This window comes from Pristiophorus japonicus, chromosome 2, assembly GCF_044704955.1.
Source record: "Pristiophorus japonicus isolate sPriJap1 chromosome 2, sPriJap1.hap1, whole genome shotgun sequence".
Lineage (NCBI taxonomy): Eukaryota > Metazoa > Chordata > Chondrichthyes > Pristiophoridae > Pristiophorus > Pristiophorus japonicus.
Window position 1 is genome coordinate 244532808 of NC_091978.1, and position 26755 is coordinate 244559562.

At 46.7% G+C, this 26755-nt stretch overlaps 1 protein-coding gene across 2 annotated transcripts in view; it reads right to left on the minus strand.

Moving 5' to 3' along the window:
• The window catches only part of pde5ab (phosphodiesterase 5A, cGMP-specific, b), a 192232-nt gene that overhangs the window by 62277 nt on the left and 103200 nt on the right, over nucleotides 1-26755 (minus strand). For both annotated transcript variants that reach the window (XM_070871121.1, XM_070871128.1), the window contains 3 exons: nucleotides 23366-23541; nucleotides 19286-19345; nucleotides 5376-5522 (listed from right to left, as the gene is read on the minus strand). In XM_070871121.1, the coding sequence (XP_070727222.1) occupies nucleotides 5376-5522; nucleotides 19286-19345; nucleotides 23366-23541 (383 nt within the window). The remainder of the gene's footprint in view (nucleotides 1-5375; nucleotides 5523-19285; nucleotides 19346-23365; nucleotides 23542-26755) is intronic.

Below are 26755 nucleotides of genomic sequence, written 5' to 3' on the forward strand. Positions count from 1 at the left end.
TGGTACCTATATGCACCACAACTGCTGGCTGTTCACTCTCCACCTCCAGAATGCGCTGTAGCTGCTCCGAGACATCCTTGGCCCCTGCATCAGGGAAGCAACATACCATCCTGGAGTCTCGTTTGCGGCCGCAGAACACCTATCTATTCCCCTTACAATAGAATCTCCTATCACTATAGCTCTCTCACTCTTTTTCTTGCCCTCCTGTCCCCCTATATCTTTAGTCATCCAGGGAGCTCTAGCTTGAATACCCTTCTTTTCCCCCTGGTGGGAATGTGTTGAGTCTGTACCTGAAATATCTTCTCTTTGAAAGCGTCCCATTGTTCAGTTATTGTTTTGCCTGCCAATTTTTGATTCCAATCCACCTGGGCCAGTTCATTTTTAACTTACTCTAATTACCCCTCCTCCAGTTAAGTATTTTCACATTTGATTTTTGAATTCATTTTTGCTTGTACTTTTCCATAACTATTCTAAATCTAATATGGTATAAAAGCATAATTATATGACATAACAAAACATAACATATCTCTGTCAAATGAACAGCCTGGCCGACGGGTGGGAGGAAACACTAGCGGCCGGAGGAAGCAGCCGGGGACCTTTGGGAACATCGGCAAGAAAGTAGGTAAAAGGTATGTGTCAAGCTGATAGTATTTGGTGTATGGAGTAAAATCACATAGTGATTGCTATGCTGAGATTCCATTTACTCGAGACTGATTGTTCCCATAGATTAGCCCAGCACCAATAGAGGGGGATGGGTCAATTATGATTCACAACATTTTTTGCACCGTATCTACTGTTTCCCAGTGAATATTTGCCCAGGCTCTGATTGGAGATTGTGGACGGTGGTGGCAGAAAAACATATTCTTTCCCATAAAGAGTTCTGCCTAAGAGTGTCCTTATTTTGTGACCTGGACTTAAGATGCTAGATATTTCCCTGTCATAATTTGCAAAAGATATCTGGAATTAATGTAGCAATTGTTCTTTAAAAAAAGGTGCAAAAATCCCATAATGTTTGTAACATAGTACATTTTTCTGTTTGTTTCACCGTGAAAGCTCTCAGGCTTATTCCTATATTCCTTTCAATCTTATTTGGGTCCTGAGATCAATTAGCCTTAAAAGAGCCAGTAAAGGAGGATGGCTGGTTTACTAAGAATTTGTATAACACATCACAAGCTCTCTTTAATTCAGCTTTAAAGATATGAAGATAAACTCCTTGAGCTAGACTTTCCACTTTTGTGCAGATCGCCCAAAAATGGGCATTATTTCCAGCTTTGGCAGTTAATATGGCTTTTGAGATTGCCGGATTATCACCCATTTTCAAAACCCCAACTTTCCACTTTATAAAATGGGCATTACCGCGAGCGATGTGAAATGGGCGTTAGTGGTAACATTTTTGCCCTTCTGCCATAAAATGTCGGCATCCATAGCAACGCCATAGCAACGGTCGTTTCCCCTGTTTCAGGAGGTCAGGGGTCATTAATACATGCGCAGAAGAGGAGAGAGGGAGCAGAGAGGAACTGAACGCGTGTGTGGGTGTATTGTGTGGTTGTTTGGCTATTGTGGGAGATAGAAGGGAGATTTACCAACAGCAAAAATAATTGAGTGCACAAATAACATTGTTTGCACGGAGTGTTTTGGGAAAAAAATATATTTAAAATGGAGGGGATGGAGGAGGCGACACAGCACGCTGTGGAGACTGAGGACGCAGGCAAAAGCAGTGAGGTGGGAGAGGATCTATTGGGAGAACGAAAACGAGCTTGGAGACTCTCCGATGAGGCAAATGCCTCCCTCCTGCAGGAGGTGGAGTCACGCTGGGGTCAATTGACCTGGGGTGGGCGTGGGAAGCCCACCCCAAAGGTTTACCAGAAAATTTGGGCCGACATAGCCGAGGTGGTCTGGTCGGCGACGAACGAGGTGCGTGAGGGCAACTAGTGCCGCAAGCACTGGAACGACCGTGTCGGATCCGCCAGAGTAAGTATTACATTTATTTACATGTACTTATATATTTATATAATTTGAATTGTAAGTATAATGAGTGATTAAAATCAGATGTGATGTCTTTAGGTAAAGAATGATAATTTTTGTAATAATCATGATTACATCTGTCAGTTATATGTTGTATCAGTCTCTGTGACAATACTGAGCAATGATCTCACACAATGATCTCATGCCATGCCATGCTGGTGTTACCTTTTACAGAAGAAGCTTTCCAAATATAGTGCCGAGCAGCGGTGAATGGGTGGCAGGCCACCAGTCATCAGCGAGCTCACTGACATCAAGGAATGGGTGCTGGCACTAGTGGGGAGCCACCCCTGGTCGGCCACGCAAGCAGCAGCAGAACATGATGTGATGCCATGTGAGTAAAGTATACACCATTGCGTGATGTAAAGTCAATATATGCCACACCCACTCTTATCCAAACAATAATATGATACATGATTGATAAAAGTGTTATCTAAATAATGATGGCCTCATGAAAATCATTGTAATGTAGAATTTGGTCATGGTTATGAAATGTGATGATTTTGATGGCAGTGGTGCTTTTGTTGTGCATATGCTGTGCGTAGCGTTGGAATCGCCTTGTGACCCTAGCACCCCCTTCTCCTCTAATAACCTAATTTATGTTTCATAGCTCAGCCAGCAGCGCAGCCCCATGCAACACCACCGAGCCAAGAAGCTTAGGGTCCGGCACCGGATTCGCCAGGGGATCATCATCTGGTGCTCAGGAGCCCTGATTCTCGCCCGTGGAGCTGCAGGGTGCCTTCTCCATGGACGACAGTGCCGACTTCAAGGAGCCTGCATCGCCAAGCTGCATAATCCATTCGACGCTGATGACATCTAGTGCTCCTGTGGCCATGCCCTCCTCCACCGTAGTGGTAGCGGGTCTAAGCACCTTGCCCCAAATCTCTCCATGACGCAGCAGGACTGCTCAATGAGCGGCAGATCTGAGCGAGGACATAGTACATTTGTCCAGGAGGAGTGTTGAAATAGGTCAGCAGATCCTCCAGACAATGGGGGGCATATCCCAACAGCTGGCCAGTATGCCCGCCACCATGACCGAGTACGTGCTGTGGCTGGCGGAGGCCCTGGAGGTGATAGCCAGGAACACTGGTGGCAGAGGGCACCCAGTGGTCCCAGAGCGCGGCACTGCATCCCAAGGTGCCGCACCCCCATTGCCAACGACACATGAAAGCCAGATGGAAGGTCTTGCTTCTGGCTCAGAGGATGTTCCCTCCTCGGGACCGTCCTCTTCCATATCCGTCCAACCAACGTATCTGCCGTCATCCTTCCCAATGAAGCAGCGCCTGAGGAGCTCCTCGGCAAGGCGGCTTGGCGTTGGTGGGGAAGGGGAAGGGGTAGAGGTGGGGAGGAGAAGTGGGGTGGGGGGAAGGAAAATGAGGTGCATGGCCGCAAGAGTTGTATTGGTCACAATATTTTTATGTTGTGGTTGCTATTTTGTTGGGGGGTTAAGGGGGGGGGTACCTTGTTTTTTTGCATTTGTGTTCTATGATTATGAAGTTTTGTTTGAAATATGAACACTTTTATGAATGATATAAATGTTATCAATTTGTTGTTTGGTGTGGTGGGGTGTTTTTTACAGTTATAATTATGATTTTATACAAATGTTCTCATTAAATGTTTTTTATTTCGCATAACCTTGTTGCGCATTGTCTCAGATAAGACCGCTTTTCCCTGTAAGTGCATCGGGTGTAAGTTCTCGTCCTCGTTTTCAGTGTGCCACCTTTTTGATTGAGCACATAATGCTCTTGAATATACCTTCTGCCATTTCTAGTCTTCAGCATGTGTATAGTCATCAAGACAGGCTGAGAAATTACAGGCCCCATTGCAATAACAAGTATTATACCTATTGTTCACAAACAATAAATGTACCTACTAAAACACCTAAAATAAATTAAAATCGTCCACAGTATGATAAGATGTTTGTTCAAATGTTCAAATCACCTTAAAAGAACTGCACGGTACATCAAAACTCTCCAGAACTTGAAGCAGCCTTTTATATGAACCGACCTCCGATTTACAACATGGTGTCCATACCGTTGGGTTTAGTTCAGGTGAGAGCAACTTTTTCTCAGCGTTTTTTTCGGTGAGCGATATTTTCGGCGCTGTGTGGGCAAGGTGTCGAAAATAACGCTCGCCGAAATTATGGGCATTAGTTTCGTCCATTCTGATCTTTACGACAAAAAAAAGTGGGTGGGCGGTATTATTAATTCTCAGCGTTAACTAAATGCCGAAAGTAACGCTGGGCAATAAGTGAGTGATACATGGGCGTTACTTTCCATTTTGTTGCTAAATGGGCGATATCTGAGCGTTTTACCTCATCTCAGCGTTAAAATGGACGTTATGTGGACGGTATCGATGCAAAAAAAAGTGGAATGTCTAGGCCCTTATTTCAAAGTTTAAATATTACTAATGATATATCTACCATGAATACAAGCTGGGTCACTGCATCACAGAACATGAATGTACAATCCCATTTGTGCCTTCAGGGAAGATGGAAGTGAAGGCAAAACACATTCCCATAGAGAGGTGAAAATGGATAGCTGAATCACCCTGAAACATCTTTACAGCTCGTAACAGAGCAATATTGACAGGGGCCTGTTATCTTGACCAGGGAATGCCGCGTGTCATGGGCAGACCTAAAAAGGGGGGAAATTTAAAATAATTGACCAATAATAGAATGTTTTAACTTACCTGTCTGTGGATCAAATATTTAGCATCAGTGGCTCAACATTAAAAGGGAAATTTTGCGACCCTCTGCCCTTGGCATGGAGCCTCACGTGATGGATCAGAAAATTGGGTGCGTTAATCAGTAGTGGTTCTGATTTTCCAGTGATAAATACTAAGATTGGTAGCACCATCTATTGGGCTCATTGACTTTCATGCCCGATTCCCAATCTCCACTCTAAGGCTGTGTGCCAGAAGTGCAGCACCACAACATCTACCATTATATGTACAAAACTAACATTGCATCCCTCTCTGAGGTTATCTTGCACCCAGCTGTTAGATTCTCGAACCATAAGATTCTAACATTGTAGTGATTTGAATTGGAGTCCATTGTTAAGTTTGAAGATTAGATTATTTTCAGAATTAAAAGAAAAATATGCAAAATGGAATCTATTTCAAATGTTCCTTTCTCCAGCCAATATAAGCTCTTGCATTACAAAATATATATTGTTCAAAATTCAAATAAAATGTTTTTTTTCCACTGTAAAAAGAGCTTGCATGTTTTACCCATCTTTAGATAAAAATATTAAGGCACATATATTTGTGGTAATAAAGATTACACAAATGTAGTTTAAGCTTATAGGATGGATCATTTGTCTTAGTTGTAACTCCCAGAAAATATGTTATACCTCATATTTCATCTGGAAATTCTGCAAAAAATTCAGGTCAGTGAACATTCGGATGGCAGCCAACGTCGTTTCAACTTCAGACAATTCAAAATCACTGAAGCTAAAATCTAGCAGCTTAAGTGAATGAGCAGAAGGGACAGTTGTGACCTATAAAAAAAAAACAATTTTTACAAGAGTGAACATAATAAAAATGTTAATGATTATATATTTACTGCACTCTTTCCACTCCAATCTTTACTTCCAATTAAGTAATGATTGAACAAGTTATCTTGCGACACAACGATAGCATTTAAGACACTTCGGCTAAGGGAAGGGGCGGGGGGAATTTTAACCCCGCACAGTGGGTGGAAGAGGGGCGGGAAGTAGATTAAAATAGCAGAAATTGGAAACCCGAACCCAGCCCACCTCCAACATGCCCATTTCCGGTTTTAACGGAGATGGGTTTGGGTGCATGCGAGAAGCGGGTTACTGATTAAAATATTTAAATGAGGCACTATTAAAGACATTTTCAATGCTTTTTGAATTTAACAGCTACAGCATGGGGTTCTCGCAGTTCAGAAAAGTCATCATTAAAACAAAGGCAAAATTGATCGCACTTCATGGGCTAGTTAAAGGTCAGAAGTCCCGAGATTAATAACGGCTCAGTGCTCACAGCTGAGCGACTTATTTCTACAGTTTAGCGGTCTTCACACAGAGAACATCAGGCTGAGTGGTGCCATGGCTGCTTTAGATTGGACTTCGAACGAGGAAGGCAATCAGCATCCACAGGAGCAAGGGCCTGCTATGGAGGGAGCTGTGGGTGGACAACAGAGACGAAAGCAACAGAGGCATCGAGGTCGCAGGAGGCACTATCCACGTAATCGGGTGTACAGACAGAGATTAAAACTGAAAATGCTGGAAATACTCAGTAGGTCAGACAGTATCTGTGGAGAGAGAAACAGAGTTAATGTTTTGTGTAGGACAGTGCTGTATTCCCTGGGAGCTGCCATGAAGCTTTCATACTGTGTCAATCCAACAGCCTGACTTGTTTGTAATTGAAGAACCCTTAAAGGGTGGCTGATAGGCAACAAAGGATACCTCCTTCAAACATGGCTGATAATATCTCTGAGGAATCCCACTAATGAACCACAAAAGTGCTACAATGACAGCCATGTGATTGCCAGATGTATCAAGATGCGCTTCAGGTGCCTGGACAGGTCTTGTCTTTCAGTGCTCACCAGTGAACGTCTCCATGATAATCGTGGTGTGCTGCATTCTGCACAACAGAGTGCAGCAGCAAGGTTTAGAGGTGGAGGGGGAACAAGCCATTGCTCATCTGATGAGGACTCCAATGGAGAGGAGGAGTAGGAAGAGGAAGAAGAGGAAGATAAAGATGCGGCACCCAACGCCACACCAGCCAATCATATTGCTGTTTGGCATGCCAGGGATTCCGTAGTAGCTCGAAGGTTCAGTTAACCACTCATACTGGACCAAAGTAGCTATCACACCCCTCAGCCCCCTCCGCCGCACCCCATTCTCCCCCTCCCCCGCCCCACTCCCACCCCCCCAACTCCCACTGGCACAAGGCAGTCCTGTAATCACCCATTGCACATTCACCAGTTGGTCCCCGCCAATTCATGTCTTCATATTCAACAACAAGCAACTGAAAAGGTGAGTTGACACCCGGCACGCAAAAATGGATAACATGGTGCAAATTAATACATTTTATGATTTGATTTAAAAAAAGGAAACTTAATAACAACACCCTGTCAGAGATTGCTCCACCTGCCCTCATGCAGGGGCAGTCTTGGCCATCGGGGTCCGAGGCAGCATGTCGGGTACTGGATGGGGAGCAGGGTGCGGGAAGCAACAGGTGAGACATGGTAACGCTTTGAGTAGAGTCCGCACTTCCGTGTCTCCTTTCGCCATCATCTCTTTCCTGGGCCAACGGCACACCACTCCTACCTCTCTGTTATAGACCAGATTGGTGGAGATCAGTGACACATAGGGGCCAAGTTTCGGCCTGAGTTGCTCCTGCTTTTTTGGAGCAACTGGTTTAGAATGGAGTATCTTAGAAATTGCAATTCTCGGCATTTAGTTTGCTCCAGTTCTAGTCAGTTGGAACAGTTTCAGTTTGGAACAGATTTTTTTTTTCAAAAGAGGGTGTGTCCGGTCACTTACGCCCATTTTGAAAGTTTAGACAGTAAAAACTTACTCCAAACTAACTTAGAATGGAGTAAGTGTAGATTTTTGTACGCTCAGAAAAACCTTGTCTACACTTAGAAAATCAGGCGTAGGTTACAAATCAGGCGTAGGTAATGGGGGGGGGCAGTTTAAAGAGAAGTTTACAAACATTAAACACTTCAGTTTTACAAATAAAGAGCCATCATCAATAATAAATGATAAAAACAGCAATAAATCAACCAATAAATCAATCAAAAAAAATTAATAAAATATTTTCTACTTATCGACTGCAGCACCGGGAGCCCTCCAACAGTGTGCTGGGATGCCCCCCCACCCACCCAGTGTGTCTCTGTCAGTATCTCTATCTCTCTGTCTGTGTGTGTCTCTCACTCTCTGTCAGTGTCTGTGTTTCTGACAGCGAGGGGAGGGGGAGGAGGGGGGTAGAGGGAGAGGGGGGGGAGGGGAGGGAGAGAGGGGAGGAGAGGGGGGGGAGGGGAGGAGAAGGGGGAGAGAAGGAGAAGGAGGGAGGGAGAGAGGGGAGGGAAGGGGGAGGGAGGGAAGGAGAAGGGGGAGGGAAGGAGAAGGGGGAGGAAAGGGGGAGAGAAGAGGGGGAGGAGAAGGTGGGGAAGGAAAAGGGGGGTGAAGAAGAAGGGGGGGTGAAGGAGAAGGGAGGGGAAGGAGAAGGCGGAAGGGAAGGAGAAGGGGGGTAAGGAGAAGGTGGGGGGGGAAGGAGAATGGAGAGGGAGGCTGAACGGGCCGAGCCGGGCCCAAGACTTCGGGCAGGGCCCGTCCCCAGCACCAGATTTACAGGTAGGTGGCGTTAGGTCAGGTCGGGTCCAGGGTCTGGAGTGCGGGTCGGGCTGGGGAGAGCACGGGTCGGGGGCGGGAGCACGGGTCGGGTCGGGCGGGCGGAGGGAGGTTGGGTCGGGTCCGGGGGTGGGGGGGGGCGGTCGGGAGCATGGGTCAGGTCGGGGGTGGGGGGGGAGGAGGGAGGTCAGGTTGGTTCGCGTCGGGGGAGGGGGGGAGGGAGGGAGCGCGGGTCGGGCCTGGGGGTGGGGTGGGAGGGAGGTCGGGTCGGTTCGGTTTGGGTCGGGCGGGGGGGGGGGGGGCAGAGTTCGGTCGGGTCGGGTCGGTTCATGTCGGGGGCGGGGGGGTGGGAGGTCAGGTTGGGTCGGGTCGGGTCCGGGGGGGGGGCTGTCGGGAGCGCGGGTCGGGGGGGTGGTGTGAGGGAGGTCGGGTCGGTTCGGGTCGGGGGTGGGGGGGGAGGGAGGGAGAGGGAGGTCAGGTCGGGTGGGGGGGGAGCGCGGTTCAGGTCCAGTCTGGGAGGTCGGGTCGGGTCCGGGGGCGGCGGGGGGGGAGATGCGGGAGTCGGGTTGGTGTCGGGGTCGGCGGGGGGGGGGGGGGAAGTGGGAGCGGGTCCGGTCGGGAGGAAGCAGGAGCTGGGCGTGAGAGGCAGCCTTATGCATGCAGCCCCTGTGAGGCCATTCGGCCAGGGCTAGGGGCTGTGTGCTCCCACACAGTTTTGGGCGCCTGGAGCTATTGCACATGCGCGCCCACTGTAGCGCGCATGTGCAGAGGTCCTGGCACTGTTTTCAGCGCAGGGACCTAGCTCCGCCCCCCACAGCTCTTGCTGCGCCGCGCCCAGCTCCAGGGGACCTGCAGGGAGCCGGAGAATCTGTAAGTTTTTTTTAGGCGCACTTTGTGGCGCGAAAAACAGGCGTCCAGGTCGGGGCTACGCCATTCTAGGCGCGGCCCGAAACTTAGGCCCATTGTAAGGCCCACCTCTAAGGTATGTGTCATCATGTTTAAGGTGGCAGACATGGCGGCATCCATAGTCTGTACGGCCATGGTCATGGCCTGCATGGACTCATTTGATTGCCGCAATTGAGGTTTCATGGAGGAGGCCAGTCCATCCATGGAAGAAGAAATTCTCACAATGACCTGTGACATCAATTCATTAATGTTGGAGCAGGACTCCTCCATTCTTTCTGCTCCTGTGTGTGTGAGTGGGAAGACAGCCAGTACCTTTCAGATTTGTTGCTGTCCCTCTATTATTATCATTTTCTGCATTTGAACCTGCTGAGTCCATCTTGTATGATTACTGTCTCCATGAAAACATCTAACTCCTCCAAGTTCCATTTTTAAATATTTTGCATACTCTAATTCCACACAGTACCCATTCAAGTTGAGAATGTGACATGCGGGGGTGCGCATTACGCCTGCTGATGCGCTTTGGAACACGCAAAACCTGGAAGTAAGATAATAATTAGGTGTCCATGTTTAAATCGGACATTCCGAGACACCAAGATATCGTGCCCGCTATTGCACCCCCTGCTCAGAACCCACCTCTGGATTATTATTGGGCCCCTCATATCATAATTGTCACTGTTAACAAACTCATAAACATTAAATCAAAGGACATAAGATTCAGCTGCACAGGACGAAGCACATTAGTAGTTGAATGAGGGGACGTTCAACTTGAATCAATCCAGCAATTCAGAAGTCAAATGTTAACATTGCTATTCTGAGATAGAAATCCATGAATCTGTCTGCGTTACTATTTTAGTAGTTTTACTAATTACAGAAACTTCCTGATTCCTAGCTTGAGCCTAAAAAGGCCTGTGCTATGGTGTGGAATTAAGTTATGCCAGATTTTCTTGGGTGATTTATTTTTGATTTATTTTTGCAGCTATTCTGTTCTATTTTGAAGTCCTTTCAATATGTAATGTATATCGCTGGAAATCTCTTAGTGGCTTTATTGTTGATGTTAAGGACAGCAGGGGCGCCACAACCACCACCGCTTCTCGCATCGATCGAGAAGCTGTTGGTGGCAGTGCCCCACACTGGCCTCGCATCCCGTGGGGCAATTTCCCCGTGTGCTAATCGTGGGGCGCGGCGCAAACCACTTTTCACCGGCGGAGCCCCGAGGGCAATTCCCCACGGGTCGATATGGCCACCGAGCCCGTGTGCTAACTCATTAGCACTCTGTTATCACCAGCCAACAGCGCTAACTGGCCCTGAGCAAAGGGGTAATTTTGGCCCCTTTGTCTCTAAAATTGAGACCATCTGTGCAGCTGTCTCTGCTATTACCTTCACTTCCTCCGCCCTGCTCCTGAGCGCTCCCAGTTCTCCCATCCATTCTAGCCCATAATCCCACACTTAGCAGCTTTCCCCCATCTCCTCCCATGCCCTTTCCTCCCTGAGACCCACCTCCTGCCCCACTCAACTTCCTCTCCCAGCTCCAATGCTAGCTGACATGGCAAGTAGATCCTTTTCCTCAAGCACCAATTACTGAGAGACAAAATCCTTCAATGCTATGAAGCCTGAAGTGCTTCTTAGTCTTGTAAACCCTTAACTGTTTTTAAATATCATATACAAAGTTAGACATTTATGCTGGCTTAACCAGAGATTGAACCAGCCACCATCACATCTCTCCTCAAAAATCTCACCCTTAACTCATGGTCCTTTCCAACCATCATCCGATTTCTAACCTTCCTTTTCTCTTTAAGGCTCTCAAATGAATTGTCATCTCCCAACTTCATAACCATCTCTCTCAAAACTCTCTGTCTGAATACCTTCAGTTTGATTTCTGCCCTGCTAACTGCACCAGCACTGCCCTGGCCAAAGTCACAATGGCAACCATGGCGCATTATGCCTCCTTGCCCTTCTCAACTTCTCTACATAGTTTGATGTGGTGGATCACATCATTTTCTTCCATTTATCCTTGTGTGGTTCCACGTATCTTCTTGAATACATCCAACTGATCTCTTCCCTTCCCACCCCTGTATTATCACCTTCATAGGTTCTTGGGATATGGATGATGCTGGTAAGGCCACGTTCATTTCTCATCCCTCATTTTCCTGAGAAGATGGTGATAGACTTCACCTTGGTTTTAGGCAGGGAATTTTAAGATATTGACTCAGCAATGATAAATAGATGTCAATACATTTCCAAAGCCGGATGGTGAGTGATTAGGAAGGGTACTTGGAGGTGATGATGTTCCAACAACTTTGCTGCTCTTCTCCTTCTCAGTCACTGAGATTGCAGGGGAGGGAGTGCTATTGAAGTAACTTTGGTAAGTTGTTGCAGTGAATCCTTTAGATTATACATGCTGCAGTTATATAGTATGCTAGTGACAAGGGCACTTGGGGCTGACAAAATCATGCCTCTACCTCAGCTTCTCCATAGTTGAAACATTTATTCATGTATTTGTCATCTCTAGCCTCAATTATTCTGATGCTCTCCTTTCTGGCCTCCAAACCTCTACAAATTCCAACTTGTCCAAACGCAGCCACCTCATTATCATTTCCTGTCTCACACTATGTCTTGCTGACTATCACCTCTGTCTTCACTGACCTAAGCTGGCTCCCTGTCCTCTAATGTATTAAATTTAAATTCCTTAAATCCTTGCTTGCCCTTGCCCCACCTTATCTCTGCAGCCTCTTCCAGCCTTATATTCCCTCCTCCACCAATCCCACACACATTGGTATTCTGACCCCGACCTTTTGTGTATCTCCTTTCCTTTAGTTGGCACCCCCTCCCTAACCCCTTTAGTTCATCAGTTTTTAATCGCCCTTTAAAAGCCTTCTCAAAACTCAACTTTTACCTAGGCTGTCAGTCATTCCTCCCTCCATCGCTCATTGTCTATTTGCCTGTTCAATTCCATCAATGCAAGCTGCTAATGTTAGAAGCTTATGGTATAATTTCACCAACAATAACAAAAGTGAGCAAGGACAATCTTCAAACTTAGACTTTAGATTTGGAAGACCCAATGTCAAAAATTATCTAAGCTCTAATTCATAAATTTATTTTAGAGGTAATTTCTATAATATCAAAACAAATAGTATTTTCCTTATTAAAACTGCAGTTAAATGTCAATCATTAATACTTCATTGTAAATGTCATCATGCATCAATGACAGGGAATGCAGTGACATTTAATGCGTAGATTAAAAGCTACTGCTGAAAAAATGGATCTAAAATAAAAGCTGTAATGAGAATGTATTAGTTTTGCTTTCACTTATGTATTACATTTCCAAAATGATATGTTTGTATTGTGTCTCCAAAATCTGTGCCCATCTCTTTTGCAACTCCATGTACGAATCTCTCCAATCAGGTTTCTGCCCTGCTACAGTACTGAAAAAGCTCTAACCACAGTCACTAACACTGGTTAAGCATCTGAAATCCGGAAACCTCGGGTCGGAGGCTGTTTCGGATTCCGGGTATTTCGGATTTTGGAATGTCTTTGCCTGGGTCGAGGGAGGTGGGGTCTGGCAGCCGAGGTAAGGGTGAGAAGGGGGAGAGCCTGGGCCTGAGGGAGAAGTGGGGAGCTGGGGCCGGGGGGAGAAGGGGGGGAGCCAGGGCCTGAGGGAGAAGGGGGGAACTGGGGCCAGGGGGAGAAGGGGGGGAGCCAGGGCCGGGGCGAGGTCGGGCCGCCGAGGGCCGGGGCTGGCGAAGTCGGGGCGGGCAAAGTCGTGACAAAGTCAGGCCGGAGGTCCGGCCACCGAAGGCTGGAACGAGGTCGAGGCGCCGAGGGCCGGGGTGAGGTCGGGCCGGGCCGGGGTGAGGTCGGGCCGCCGAGGGCTGGAGCGTGGTCGGGCCGCCGAGGGCCGGGGTGAGGTCGGGCCGCCGAGGGCTGGAACGAGGTCGAGACGCCGAGGGCCGGGGTGAGGTCGGGGCAGGCAAAGTTGGGCCGCCGAGGCGGGGGGAGTCCGAACTTTGGAACATTTTCCGGTTTCCAGATGACCCCACCATGAATCGGCCCAGTATCCGTATTCCGGAACATTCTGAATTTTGGAACTCCGGATTTTGGATGCTCAACCTGTAACATCCTCTGTGACTGTGACCATGGTGCTTTATCCATTCTTATTTTCTTTGACTTCTCTGCAGCCTTTGACATGGTCAACCACACCATCCTCCTCCAACACATCTTCTGCATTGTTCAGTTCAATGTGATTGCTATTGCTGGGTTCCACTCTTACCCATCCAATCAAAGCCAGAGTATTGGTAGTAATTGCTTCTCTTCCCAGCCCTTCTGGAGTCCCCGAAGGATCCAACCTTAGCTCCCTCCTTTTCTTCATCTACATACTGTCCCGTGACAAGATTTACAGATTTAGGCCCTGATATTAATTGGGAACTGCACTGGGAGTGGTGGGGGTGTGGAGTCCGATATCACGCGGGACAATCAGAAGTAAGTGCAGCGCATCTGTCAGTGGCTTTCTAACTCAGCGAACTCATTATCATTTTACTTCCAGTTTTTCTGTCCAATCAGTGGCAGCGGGCGTCATGTGGACCAGTATGGTGTGATCAAAATCCAGTATTTAAAGAGAAAATCCAAGGAGGCAAGTTGGAGGAGTTGGAGTTGGCAGGAAAAGAGGAAATCTCACAATGGAGTCCAGATGTTCAAAGGCTGCATTGCTTTACTGATGCCTCTTTTGATGTGCTGCTGGGGGCTGTGAGGAGTCAGACAGAGATACTCGTCCCTAGCAATAGGAGGAAGAAGCCTTCAGCTGAAACCAAGAAGGTATGGTTGAGATGGCAGAGGAGGTCAGCAGCAGTAGTGCCATGCTCCTGAATTCAGTATAGGAAGTGGTTTAATGACCTAACCAGAAGAGGAAAGGTGAGTACAGTGGCACATTCACTTTCATCCTGCTGTGCGCATCACCTCACTCTGCCTTTTCAAGCCTACTCCACCACATTACTCCTCACACCCACTTACCTTGCACGTGCACCCACCCTTCTCTTTCTATGCACTTCCTCACATCCCATCTACCCATCCACCACTCCCACTCACTCTCATCCTTATGCAATGTCATGCCTTTCCCTCATAGTCACCCTTACCAAATGCACTCCATCCATTGGCTGAACGCATGCCATTACACTCACCCATAGGTTTGTTCTTTCTCTCCCTGCAGAAGAGAGCACAGAATTCTAGGGAAAGGGAGAGAACTGGAAGTGGTCCTCCACTGATTTCCCAATTAACAACTGCAGTGGAGTTTCAACATCCCTGGCTGTCAGAGATGGGGAAACGGGGAGCTCCCAGCTACGTGATGACACAATTAAATAAAAGCCACCCACAGGTCATACGGCACTCGATCATTTTGACTTGGTTTCAACAGCGAGTCAAATATGATCATCTTCATCATGATAAACTTCCAACATTCTTACCTTGCAATGACTGGTTCATATATTTTATCTCCCACAGGGCCATCACACGTGCATCACGCGTCGGTGGAGGTGTCCGAAGATGAATCCTCAGAGGAGTTGCATCCTTCTGAGGATGTACCATCACAGGACTCATGCAGACCATGCACCAGCTCAGATACTCACACTTTGGTGCAACCAGTAATGCAGATAGTTGGGTTTTCACCTGGTGACTCACACTTCACAAGTGAGCAAGAGCAGATGGTGATGCTGAATTTAGGAATGTGGCACTGCGATCCTGGTGCTGACTTCCTCTGCCACCTCCAACGACGCCTTCTTGGTTTCAGCTGCAGAGAGTCCGCATTGGAGGCCTGCGCCCTCTCCAAGCTCTGCTCAGCTGGATACAGATGCTGTACCCCGGGGGTCGTCGATGAAAAGAAGAATCATTGAGCAGCAGCAGATAATGTGTGATGCAGTGACAGGACTTCAAAGTGAACTCACCATGATTATAGAGAGAATGGAGGGGTCCGCCTCAACCATGAGTGGGTTGATGTTACAGGGCATTGGGATGATGTGTTCTTCCATGGATAGAATGACCAGTACTGTGGAACATCAAATGCTCCAATCAAATGGGTCCATGCATGCCTTGACCACATGCAGACTCTGGATGCCAACATGTCTGCCACCTTAAATAGATTGACAGATACCTTAGCCTTGTCCTTACAGTGTTCTGTGTTCTCCAGAACAGTGGTAGCAGTGAGTTGCAGCTGGGCCATGAGAGGGATGATGGCGATAGGGGTCATGGAAGTGGGGACTCCACTCAAAGCGCTTCCACCTCTCACTCACTGCCCCCTCAGTCTGTAGCCCACATGCTGCCTCACCTCCCGATGGCTGCCCCTGTGGAGCAGTCCTTAGCGGAGCCCTCAGGGGCTCCAAAACCCAGAGGATGTCTGCAAAGAGCATCTCAGCAGCCAGAGCAGGGATCTGAGCAGCCTCCCTCTACCTCTGCTGAAGCCACAGGAGTTGCACCATGTCGGAGTAGCAGGAAAAGAAAGAGTTAGGCTTTGTAGTTGCACAAGTTATGCACATGGGTGACTTTATATTTGTTGTGTTGATAAGTTTCTGTTGTTTATTTTGGTCACATAAATGTTATTCTTTGTCACAACTTTCCCATCTTGTCCATTCTTAGATACTGGATGGTAAGGGGCCTTTTAACTTGATTGATGATGAAGGAGAAGACATGAATTGATGGGGTCCAATGGCGGATATTCAAGGGTTGTTGGTTGGTTGATGGACTGTTTTGTGTCAGTGACATTGTAGTGGGAGGAGGTGCGGGTGGGAAAAGTATCTGTTGCATTTTGTTGTGACATGGATCCACCGGTGCAAGTCAAGTGAATCTTGCACTAATACGGGCATCCGTGGCAACAATGTGAGCAGCTGGGATTGCATTGTCCTCATCACCCACCTCCTCTTCCTCTTCCGAGGAGAATCTGGGCTCTGCGCCTTGTTCCTCATACAGGTCCAAGACTCGCTGTTGCGTAATGTTGTGCAGACCGCAGCAAACCACAACCATTCTGGAGACCCTGGCTGGTGCGTACTGAAGGGCACCTCCAGATCTGTTCAGGCACCTGAAGCGCATCTTCAGCATGCCAATGGCCTGTTCAATCATACATCTGGTGTGGTATGGCATTCATTGTAGTGCTGTTGGGATTCAATTGTCTGATTTCTGATGGGTGTCATGAGCCAATTTTGAAGTGGGTATCCCTTATCACCTAGCAGTCACCCCTTAAGTCTGCTGCCAGGTCCACAGACATCAGGGAGCTTCGACTGCCGCACAATGAATGCATCATGGCAGCTACCCGGGAATATTGCGCATGAATATATTTTTGTGGTTGCATACCAGTTGCACATTTAGTGAAAGGCCTTGATGTTGACGAATATTCCTGGTTGTTCTGGGGTGCGCGGTTTGCCATGTGCAATCGATGATGCCCTGCACCTGATTATGGCTGATCCAATCATGGACTCAGGTCCACTTCTCTGTCCGCTCTCCATAACCCCTTATTCCCTTGTTGGGGCTATAAATAGAGCTGGAGCGCCAGGAACCTGGAACATCGGGGCTATTAATAGAGCTGGAGCGCCAGGCCCTGGAACATCGTGGGCAAAGGTGCGGCGAATGAGGGTACGGGGCCCAGAAGAGCCGAGGGCCCAGGTGCAGCACGGGTCTGCCCACACTTCGATATGTGTGCACACTAGGTCCGTGCAGCAGAGCAGGTCTCCAGTTGTCCTGGTTCACCCTTGCCACTGGACCAAGACCTAGCTCTGTCAAGCCCATGTGATGACTGATGTGCAACGGTCACCACACGTTAAAAAAATCCACGCACAGGCATCTTCCACCCCTGGAGTTCAGGACTGGAACATCGGGTCCTTCATTGAAACATCTGTGAACTCTTGTGGAAGCAAGTCATCCTCGTTCGAGGGACTGCCTATGATGGCATCTGTGGGGAAGCCAGCCAGAGCCACACATCCAAGCGCCTGCACATTCTGACTGGCATCATCGCATGTGAAGTTCACATAATTGCCGGCCCTGGCAAACAACCCATCAGTGACTTGTCTTATGCTATTGTGGCCCACTGACTGGGAGATCCTGAATATGTCTGTGGCAAGGCCCTGGAAGCAACCAGAGGCAAAAAAGTTGAGGGCGGTGGTGACTTTGACAGCCATTGATAATGTGTGACCATCAGGTCCAATAGGGATCAGGTCTTTTTCAAAGAGGCTGCAGATGTCTGCCACCAACTGACATGACATTATGAGCCTTCTGAGACAATGGTGTTCAGAGATGTCAAAAAAACTGAGCCTTTGCCTGTTGACCCTGTTTCGTGGGTAGTGCCTCCTGCGAGCTTACCCCCTTTGCTAATCCCCTCTCTTTTGGTCTCCTCTCTGTTGGTCCCCTCTCAGGTGCTACCCTCTCCGCTGTACAGCTACAAGCTGCTGTTGCTGTTGGTCCTCATCTGAAGTCCAATCTAAGACAGCGTAAGCAGCACCCATCCTGATGTGATAGATCAAATCTCTAAAGTGTTGAACATAAGAACATAAGAAATAGGAACAGGAGTAGGCCATCTAGCCCCTCGAGCCTGCTCCACCATTCAACAAGATCATGGCTGATCTGGCCGTGGACTCAGCTTCACTTACCCGCCTGCTCCCCGTAACCCTTAATTCCCTTATTGGTTAAAAATCTATCTATCTGTGATTTGAATACATTCAATGAGCTAGCCTCAACTGCTTCCTTGGGCAGAGAATTCCACAGATTCACAACCCTCTGGGAGAAGAAATTCCTTCTCAACTCGGTTTTAAATTGGCTCCCCCGTATTTTGAGGTTGTACCCCCTAGTTCGAGTCTCCCCGACCAGTGGAAACAACCTCTCTGCCTCGATCTTGTCTATCCCTTTCATTATTTTAAATGTTTCTATAAGATCACCCCTCATCCTTCTGAACTTCAATGAGTAAAGACCCAGTCTACTCAATCTATCATCATAAGGTAACCCCCTCATCTCCGGAATCAGCCTAGTGAATTGTCTCTGTACCCCCTCCAAAGCTAGTATATCCTTCCTTAAGTAAGGTGACCAAAACTGCACGCAGTACTCCAGGTGCGGCCTCACCAATACCCTGTACAGTTTTAGCAGGACCTCCCTGTTTTTGTACTCCATCCCTCTCGCAATGAAGGCCAATATTCCATTCGCCTTCCTGATTACCTGCTGCACCTGCAAACTAACTTTTTGGGATTCATGCACAAGGACCCCCAGGTCCCTCTGCACCGCAGCATGTTGTAATTTCTCCCCATTCAAATAATATTCCCTTTTACTGTTCTTTTTCCAAGGTGGATGACCTCACATTTTCCAACATTGTATTCCATCTGCCAAACCTTAGCCCATTCGCTTAACCTCCTCAGTGTAGAAAGTAACCTCTAAGCAAAAGTACTGTGAACAAACATTATCCCACTAGCAGATGAGAAAGCAGTTGTGAGTACTGGGTATTTATTACCATATTTCCCTGAGATTGATTCAGACCCTCAATTGACGCTGTGTACTCGCCTTGCTTTCACTGCCGAGTTTCAGGAAGCCCGGGAATCCCGCGGACCCGAAAGTGAGTTGAGAATCGCTCTAATTAAGCGAATAACATATGTTAATTGGCAACCTGCCTCTCCCGGAGCTGGCTTCCCGATGTGCTGTAAATTTCCCCGGTTATAACCGTCCACCCAAACCCATGCGCTCCCCCAGGTCAAAATTCACCCCTATAGTTTCAGCTTCAGCTTCCACAGGTACACTGACGACATCCAGCTCTACCTCTCCACCTGCTCTTCTGAACCTTCCACTGCTTTTATGTTGTCAGACTGCTTGTCCAATATCCAGTCTTAGATTAGGCACAACTTCCTCCAGTTAAACTTTGAGAAGACTGAAGCTATCGTCTTTGGGAAACTCTACAATGTTACCATAATTCCATCTTCCTGTCCAGACATTGCGAGTTACAAGTTATGTGGACACAGACTATATGCAATTGAAATTAAATGCTAACAACATAACTGTGAATGTAAATTGAAAAGTGTTTTTACCGCTGTTACCTGAAGCTCCTCAGTTTCATTTTCAGTGGCAGATGCATGATATGAAAGGACCTGAAATATCAAAACACATTCTGAACAAGTTACAATCTCCTGTTGTTGTACTAAGACTACACCATCAGAAATAGAACTGGTCTGACAACTTTCCCTACATGGTATGAAAAGATAAGGATCAGTGGCTTTAAATGATAGTTGTGACAGCACTATTTGTGGAATTTTCAATTCAGTATCAGATTGGTTAGAAATATCTTTCCAGGATAGTTGGAAGATGATATCAAAGGTGGAATCCATCTGTTTTTGCACCACAATTTGCATGAAAAGTCTACTAGATATTTTTTAGTAGGGCCTACAATCATGGACTAAACATATGGGGCAGGATTTTACGAACCTTGGTGGGTCCGTGGCAGGCGACGTCGGTGACGGGATCACGCCTCGCTGCTGGCTCTAGTCCGCTGTGCAAAATGATTTTCCCCTGATTTGCTTGTTAAGCCCGCCCAGCGTGTTTCCTGACCAATTGAAGGAAGCGGGTCTGATGACCTCATTTGATAACGCATCATCAGCTGGTTTCCTTAAAGGGATCATGCCCATATTTATTTTGACAGATGTGCTGTCAGTGTTCAACAGCATTGAGGTGCTGCAAACACTGACAAGCACTGCACAAAGGTGCCTGGCTGCACCCAGGCTCTCCCATCACTCCCTCCAGATACTCATGGAGGGAGTCAGAGCTCACATAGAGGTCCTCTTCCCTTCCAATGGGCGGAAGAGACCGCCCCAGGAAACCAATGTCGTCGAGAGCATGCAGAAATCAAGCGCAGGCAGTGGAAAGAGCGTGTGGCAAACCAATCCCACCCACTCCTTCCCTCAACGACTATCTGTCCCACCTGTGACAGAGACTGTGGTTCTCGTATTGGATTGTACAGCCACCTAAGAACTCATGTTAAGAGTGGAAGCAAGTCTTCCTTGATTCCGAGGGACTGCATATGATGATGAGGTTGCACATTGCACAGGAGGACACAAGCAGGAATGTCATCAGGAGGACCAGGCTGCAGTGACGCAAACCTTTCAATGATCTCAGTAGATCACAAAACGTTAGTACAAGCCACACTCACCTTCATCCTGCTCTACCACTCATCACATCCCCATTACGCTGCCTTCCCTACCCTACTCCTGCACATCCTTATTCACACCAACTTCTATGTAACACCTACTACACCACCACCCCCTATCCACTGGTCATTCTCTAACTATGGCATAGGTGCAACCTAGTGGTGCAGGCACTTGCCATTCACAAATAAAATAGAATTGTCCCCCAGCCTGCAAACTGATCGAGATATGGTCCTCACAGATTTTCAGACTTTATGGGCAGAATTTTCCAGGGGGTCAGCGGGCAAGACGTGGGTGGGAAAATGTTTTTTTTTTTACAGCGGGCCGGGACCCCGCTATCAACCCACTGCCACACGCCTTTCCCAAATGTTGGAGTTCCCATTTCTGCCAGTGCTGAGCAGACACGGTGGTGGGGGAGGCTATTGAAATCATTAGTGGCTTGTTTACAGCCACTTAACAATGCTTTATCGGCACATCTTCACCCATTTAGCGCCCATATAAGAGCCGAGATGCAGGCTATCGCCCATATTTGCTGAAAAGTGGAAACTAGCGCCCGATTAAAGCCCATTTATCACCAGCCCAACTATCGGCACTACTGAATGAGCTGCATCGCCTACTTTTTTTAAAAAAATGACGTCATCCTCGTGCAAGGCCGAGAATAGTGCTCATAATGGAAACTTGTGCCTGATTATGGCCCAGACTATCGCCGAGCGCTACTTTCGGCATTTCGCCCACAATTCACCCAAATGATCGCTGGCCCAAAAATAGGCTGAAGAAAAGCTGCAATAACTCTGCACCACTCAGCACTACGGGGAGGATCTGTAGTAAAAGGCTGTCAGGAGAATCAATTTGTGAGTGATTTTAAGGGCCTTTTTGACTCTTGCCACTCTTGAGGACAAATTAAAGGCATTTATAGCGATTTATTGTGATGGGGCGGGGGTGGGGGGGGGGGGGTTGTAATTTCTCAACTAGTATTGATCACTAATCACATGCTGCAGAATAGAGATGGGAGAATAAAATGAGAAAAGTTACATACAACTACATTGCTGTAATGTCAGGGTTAATATTAATCATGGATTTTTTCCCCCTCTGGTCCACAGTACAAATAGAAGCAGAACTAGGGTATGTCATCCCATGAGGAAGGGAATAGAGTTCACCTCAGTTGGCTGATAGATTTTATTTTATAAAGAAACAGGGGCTAGAATTAAAGAAAAGTTCTATAATGTTATTGATGGGGACCAGATCCCCTGTTCTCTCTGTCAACCCCCATGGGAAAAGTTATTTGCCTGAAAAAAAAACGCGCAAAACGGCCGTTACCATGGATGGCAGCCTTGCACGACTGAATACATCGCTAAGACCCATTTCACATCGTTAAGCCTATTGCCCAAATTAAAAAGGCAAAACTAGCGTTTTTTTAAATTAGACGATATTCCGGTGATCCTGAAAAATAAACAAAGCATTAAGGTTGGACATAGCGATAACAACCATAGTGGAAAGTCTAGCCCATAGACCTTACATCACAGAAACAGGTCATTTGGCCCAACTGATCTATGACGGTGTTTATGCTCAACATGAACTACCTCCAACCCTACTTCATCTATCGATACCAACATATACTTTTATTTCTTTCTCTCTGATGTGTTTAATCTAACTTCCCTTTAAATGCATTTATGCTTTTCGCCCCAACTACTCCTTGGATAGTAAGTTCTATGTTCTAACTACTCTTTGAGTAAAGTAATTTCTCCTGAAGTGTTGGGCCCCTAACCACCAGAAAACACAAGGAAATTGCCTCATCCAGCTTGGTAAGAGGGTTTCATTTCAATATTCTTTTAAAACTATCCTAGATTTTTGAGGATCAAGGGCCCCAACGGGTAGGTATGAAGGGTGCAGGGGGGAGGTTTAGTGGCCGGGAAACCTGGAAGTATGGGTTTTCTGGAGGTTCCGCCACATTTAATAGCAGAAGCTGATTTTTTTTTAAATTCTCTGATATCCAGCCATAGTCAGCCAGATTAAAGGCTGGTTGGCTGTCGGGCAGGTAGGCCTGTGGCTCCAGGCCACAACCAGGGATCAGGCATCGGCAAGGATAAGTCATCTGGAGGGGGTTGGACAGATCATAAGGTGGAGGGCAATGGACAGATCACAGGAGGGGATCGGTCAGATCGCAGGGGGAGGGTGGAAAGATCATGGGGGGAGTAGGGTTTACATTTTGGCTTGATGGGCTGAGGTAACACTCCTGCTCCTCCTGGCCCACAGGCAGTGCTGTAAATGCACTTATCTTATGGATCCAGCCCTTCACATCTCCCTTCAGTTACTTGGCTTCCCATCCTGCAGGTGTTAAAAATAAAAGTGACGTTAAAGTGAAAGCATGCTGCCTCCTTAAAATATTTTATGGATCAACCCACCTCCTGATAGTGGATTGGTCACTGCATTCCCCCAACCCACCTCCATTAAAATTGGAAGTGGGCGGGCTGGAGGCGGGTTGCCCATTTAAAAATTTCTAATTCTTTCCTGTTGGCCGGCAGCTGCTACAAATCTTTCATTTGGCACCCCATGGATTCCCAGGAGAGGGATAGGGATGAGAAAGTTCCCAGGCTGTGAGTCCCCTTTCTCAGCCATGGCTGCCCTCTAATATGGATGACTTTATTTGGAAGAGCAGAAAAGAGCAATCCAGGTTAGAGCCGAAAGTGTTTCTTTGAGCAAGGGATTGCCCTGAGATGGGAGTTAGGGTAGCAATAATAGGACTTGATTACATCCTTTGAGTCTACCATCAGCAGCTTGCAGCAACTGGTGGAAAATTGCAACAGTACACCTCTGGCATCATAGCTAGTTCTGTGCAGGGGATCTACTCAAATACAGAGCACCAGGAAAAGGAAGATCAGATGGAGTGCATAATGGTGAGCTGATCTGCAACGCTGAGTTTAGCGACCAGCGATGAAAGTTAAAATCTACCCCTATTTGTCACTTACTTACCTCTAGAGTCACAATCTGTTTTGCCATGGCCATTTCAACAGTTTCATACATCTGAGTGTTCTGTATTCCCAATCCACAAAAAATGGCAAATGCTTCCAGAAACTGCTCATCATTTTTATTGAAGGCCTTGATTTTGTCAAAGGTTTCCCCCATTTTGTTCATCAGCTGACAGACACCTGCAATGCACAAATGACATACTATAGCCAATAAAAATGTACCATTTGACTAATAGTAGATTGTAATGGTTTTGCACTCAGTTCAGTTCGTGCAGTTATATGGGATATTGTATATCAGATAAAACATGGGCTGGAGTAACACATCGATGGCGTTAAGAAAGAAGAAAGAAATACTTGCATTTATATAGCGACTTTTACGACCACCAATCTTCCCAAAGTGCTTTACAGCCAATGAAGTACTTTTTGAAGTGTAGTCACTGTTGTAATGTAGGAAATGCGGCAGCCAATTTGCACACAGCAAACTTCCAATGTGATAATCTGTTTTTTTTTGTGATGTTGAGGGATAAATATTGGCCAGGCCACCAGGGAGAACTGCCCTGCTCTTCTTCAAAATAGTACAATGGGATCTTTTATGTCCACCTGAGAGGGCAGACAGGACAAGGTTTAACATCTCATCCAAAAGAAGGCTCCTCTGACAGTGCAGCACTCCCTGAGGCACTGGAATGTCAGGCTAGATTTTTGTGTTCAAATCCCTGGTGTGGGACTTGAACCCCACAAGTCCCTGACTCAGAGGCAGTGGTGTTACCAACTGAGCCACAGCTAACACTGTGTTGATGAGCTAAGATGATATCATGAACAGTATTTGTACGAAATTATGACCATTACTAAAATCATCCTAACACATGCTACTGTTATGAAACATGCTTCAAATTGTGTTATTCTATATGAAAGATAAAGGTGGACTTTGTGTGACAGCAGTTCTATTTTTGTCATTTTCCATTTGGCACCATGTGATAGATTGCAGGATTCAATGATGAAATCATGTGAGTAGAACTACGGTGATGCTGAGGAGGAATTTTCAAATGCCAACCGGCCTTTTCTCACTAAAAAATGGGTGACCGACAGAGGAAAATCTGGTGGACACCATGGACATCTATTTGGCTGCCTGATTCAATCTTCTACAATCATAAAAAATACAATACAATCTCTGGTGGCCCTCTTCAATCACACCAATTATATTTACAAGTTTCAATCACTGGAAGAAACTGAGCCGCAAAGCTGTATTTGCAATTCCAGCACCAGTTTATCTTGTAGTGATGTGAAAAATACAGACTAACAGTACCCAATACATCTATAAGGTACTAGTACACAACAATTCAAAAACATTGCATTAGCACTATGCCTATCCTTGGTGGCATTTTGACCTCTTCTTTGGCCGATTCTGAGTGCCATCTGAGGACCTGAGCTCTGTGATCTGGACAGCTGTTCAACTTTACAATAGAGGTCATTTCAACCTAACTTGCCTGGTGGGAAACAAATGGGATCGCATTGGCTGCCTATTTTATGCCCTACCCCAATTTTACTTTCCATTTGGAAATGACTTTGTCACTTTAAATGCTGTGCATTATGGCCACACTCCGCCACCCTCTACTCAACCTTCCACTGTGAGAATGTTTGGATTTCCAGTGGCATTCCTACCCTATCACTGGCGGTACTCTCGTCAATGTCCCCGCCAGCATTATGTAAAGCAGCTACGTTGGTGATGCCAGGATTTCTGATGGGGTTAGTGTCTGTCGAGATTAGCTCATGAAGTCTTGTTCTGCTCCTACTGCCCATATTTATATTCAATTTGTTAATAAATATATTAGTTATCCTAGCTTATAAGAACCTAAGAAGATAAGAAATAGGTGCAGCAGTAGGCCATACGGCCCCTTGAGCCTGCTCCGCCATTTAATACGATCATGGCTGATCGGATCATGGACTCAGCTCTACTTCCCTGCCCGTTCCCGATAACTCCTTATCCCCTTATCATTTAAGAAACTGTCTATTTCTGTTTTAAATTTATTCAATGTCCCAGCTTCCACAGCTCTCTGAGGCAGCGAATTCCACAGATTTACAACCCTCAGAGAAGAAATTTCTCCTCATCTCTGTTTTAATGGGCGGCCCCTTATTCTAAGATCATGCCCTCTAGTTCTAGTCTCCCCCATCAGTGGAAACATCCTCTCTGCATCCACCTTGTCAAGCCCCCTCATAATCTTATACATTTCGATAAGATCACCTCTCATTCTTCTGAATTCCAGTGAGTAGAGGCCCAACCTACTCAACCTTTCCTCATAAGTCAACCCCCTCATCTCCGGAATCAACTGAGTGAACCTTCTCTGAACTGCCTCCAAAGCAAGTGTATCCTTTCGTAAATATGGAAACCAAAGCTGCACGCAGTATTCCAGGTGTGGTCTCACCAATACCCTGTATAACTGTAACAAGACTTCCCTGCTTTTATACTCCATCCCCTTTGCAATAAAGGCCAAGATTCCATTGGCCTTCCTAATCACTTGCTGTACCTGCATACTAACGTTTTGTGTTTCATGCACAAGGACCCCCAGGTCCCGCTGTACTGCAGCAATCTTTCTCCATTTAAATAATAACTTGCACTTTGATTTTTTTTCTGCCAAAGTGCATGATCTCACACATTCCAACATTAGACTCCATCTGCCAAATTTTTGCCTACTCACTTAGCCTGTCTATGTCCTTTTGCAGGTTTTTTGTGTCCTCCTCACACATTGCTTTTCCTCCCATCTTTGTATCGTCAGTAAACTTGGCTACATTACACCCAGTTCCCTCTTCCAAGTCGTTAATATAGATTGTAAATAGTTGGGGTCCCAGCACTGATCCCTGCGGCACCCCACTAGTTACTGATTGCCAACCCAAGAATGAAACATTTATCACGATTCTCTGTTTTCTGTTAGTTAGCCAATCCTCTATCCATGCTAATATATTACCCCCAACCCCATGAACTTTTATCTTGTGCAGTAACCTTTTATGTGGCACCTTGTCAAAAGCCTTCTGGAAGTCCAAATACACCACATCTACTGGTTCCCCTTTATCCACCCTGTTTGTTGCATCCTCAAAGAATTCCAGCAAATTTGTCAAACATGATTTCCCTTTCATAAAACGATGCTGACGCTGCCTGACCGAATTATGCTTTTCCAAATGTCCTGCTACTGCTTCTTTAATGATGGACTTCAGCATTTTCCAAATGACAGATGCTAGGCTAACTGGTTTATAGTTTCCTGCTTTTTGTCTGCCTCCTTTTTTAAATAGGAGTGTTATGTTTGCTGTTTTCCAATCTGCTGGGGCCGCCCCAGAATCCAGGGAATTTTGGTAGATTGCAACCAATGCATCCACTATCTCTGCAGCTACTTCTCTTAAAATC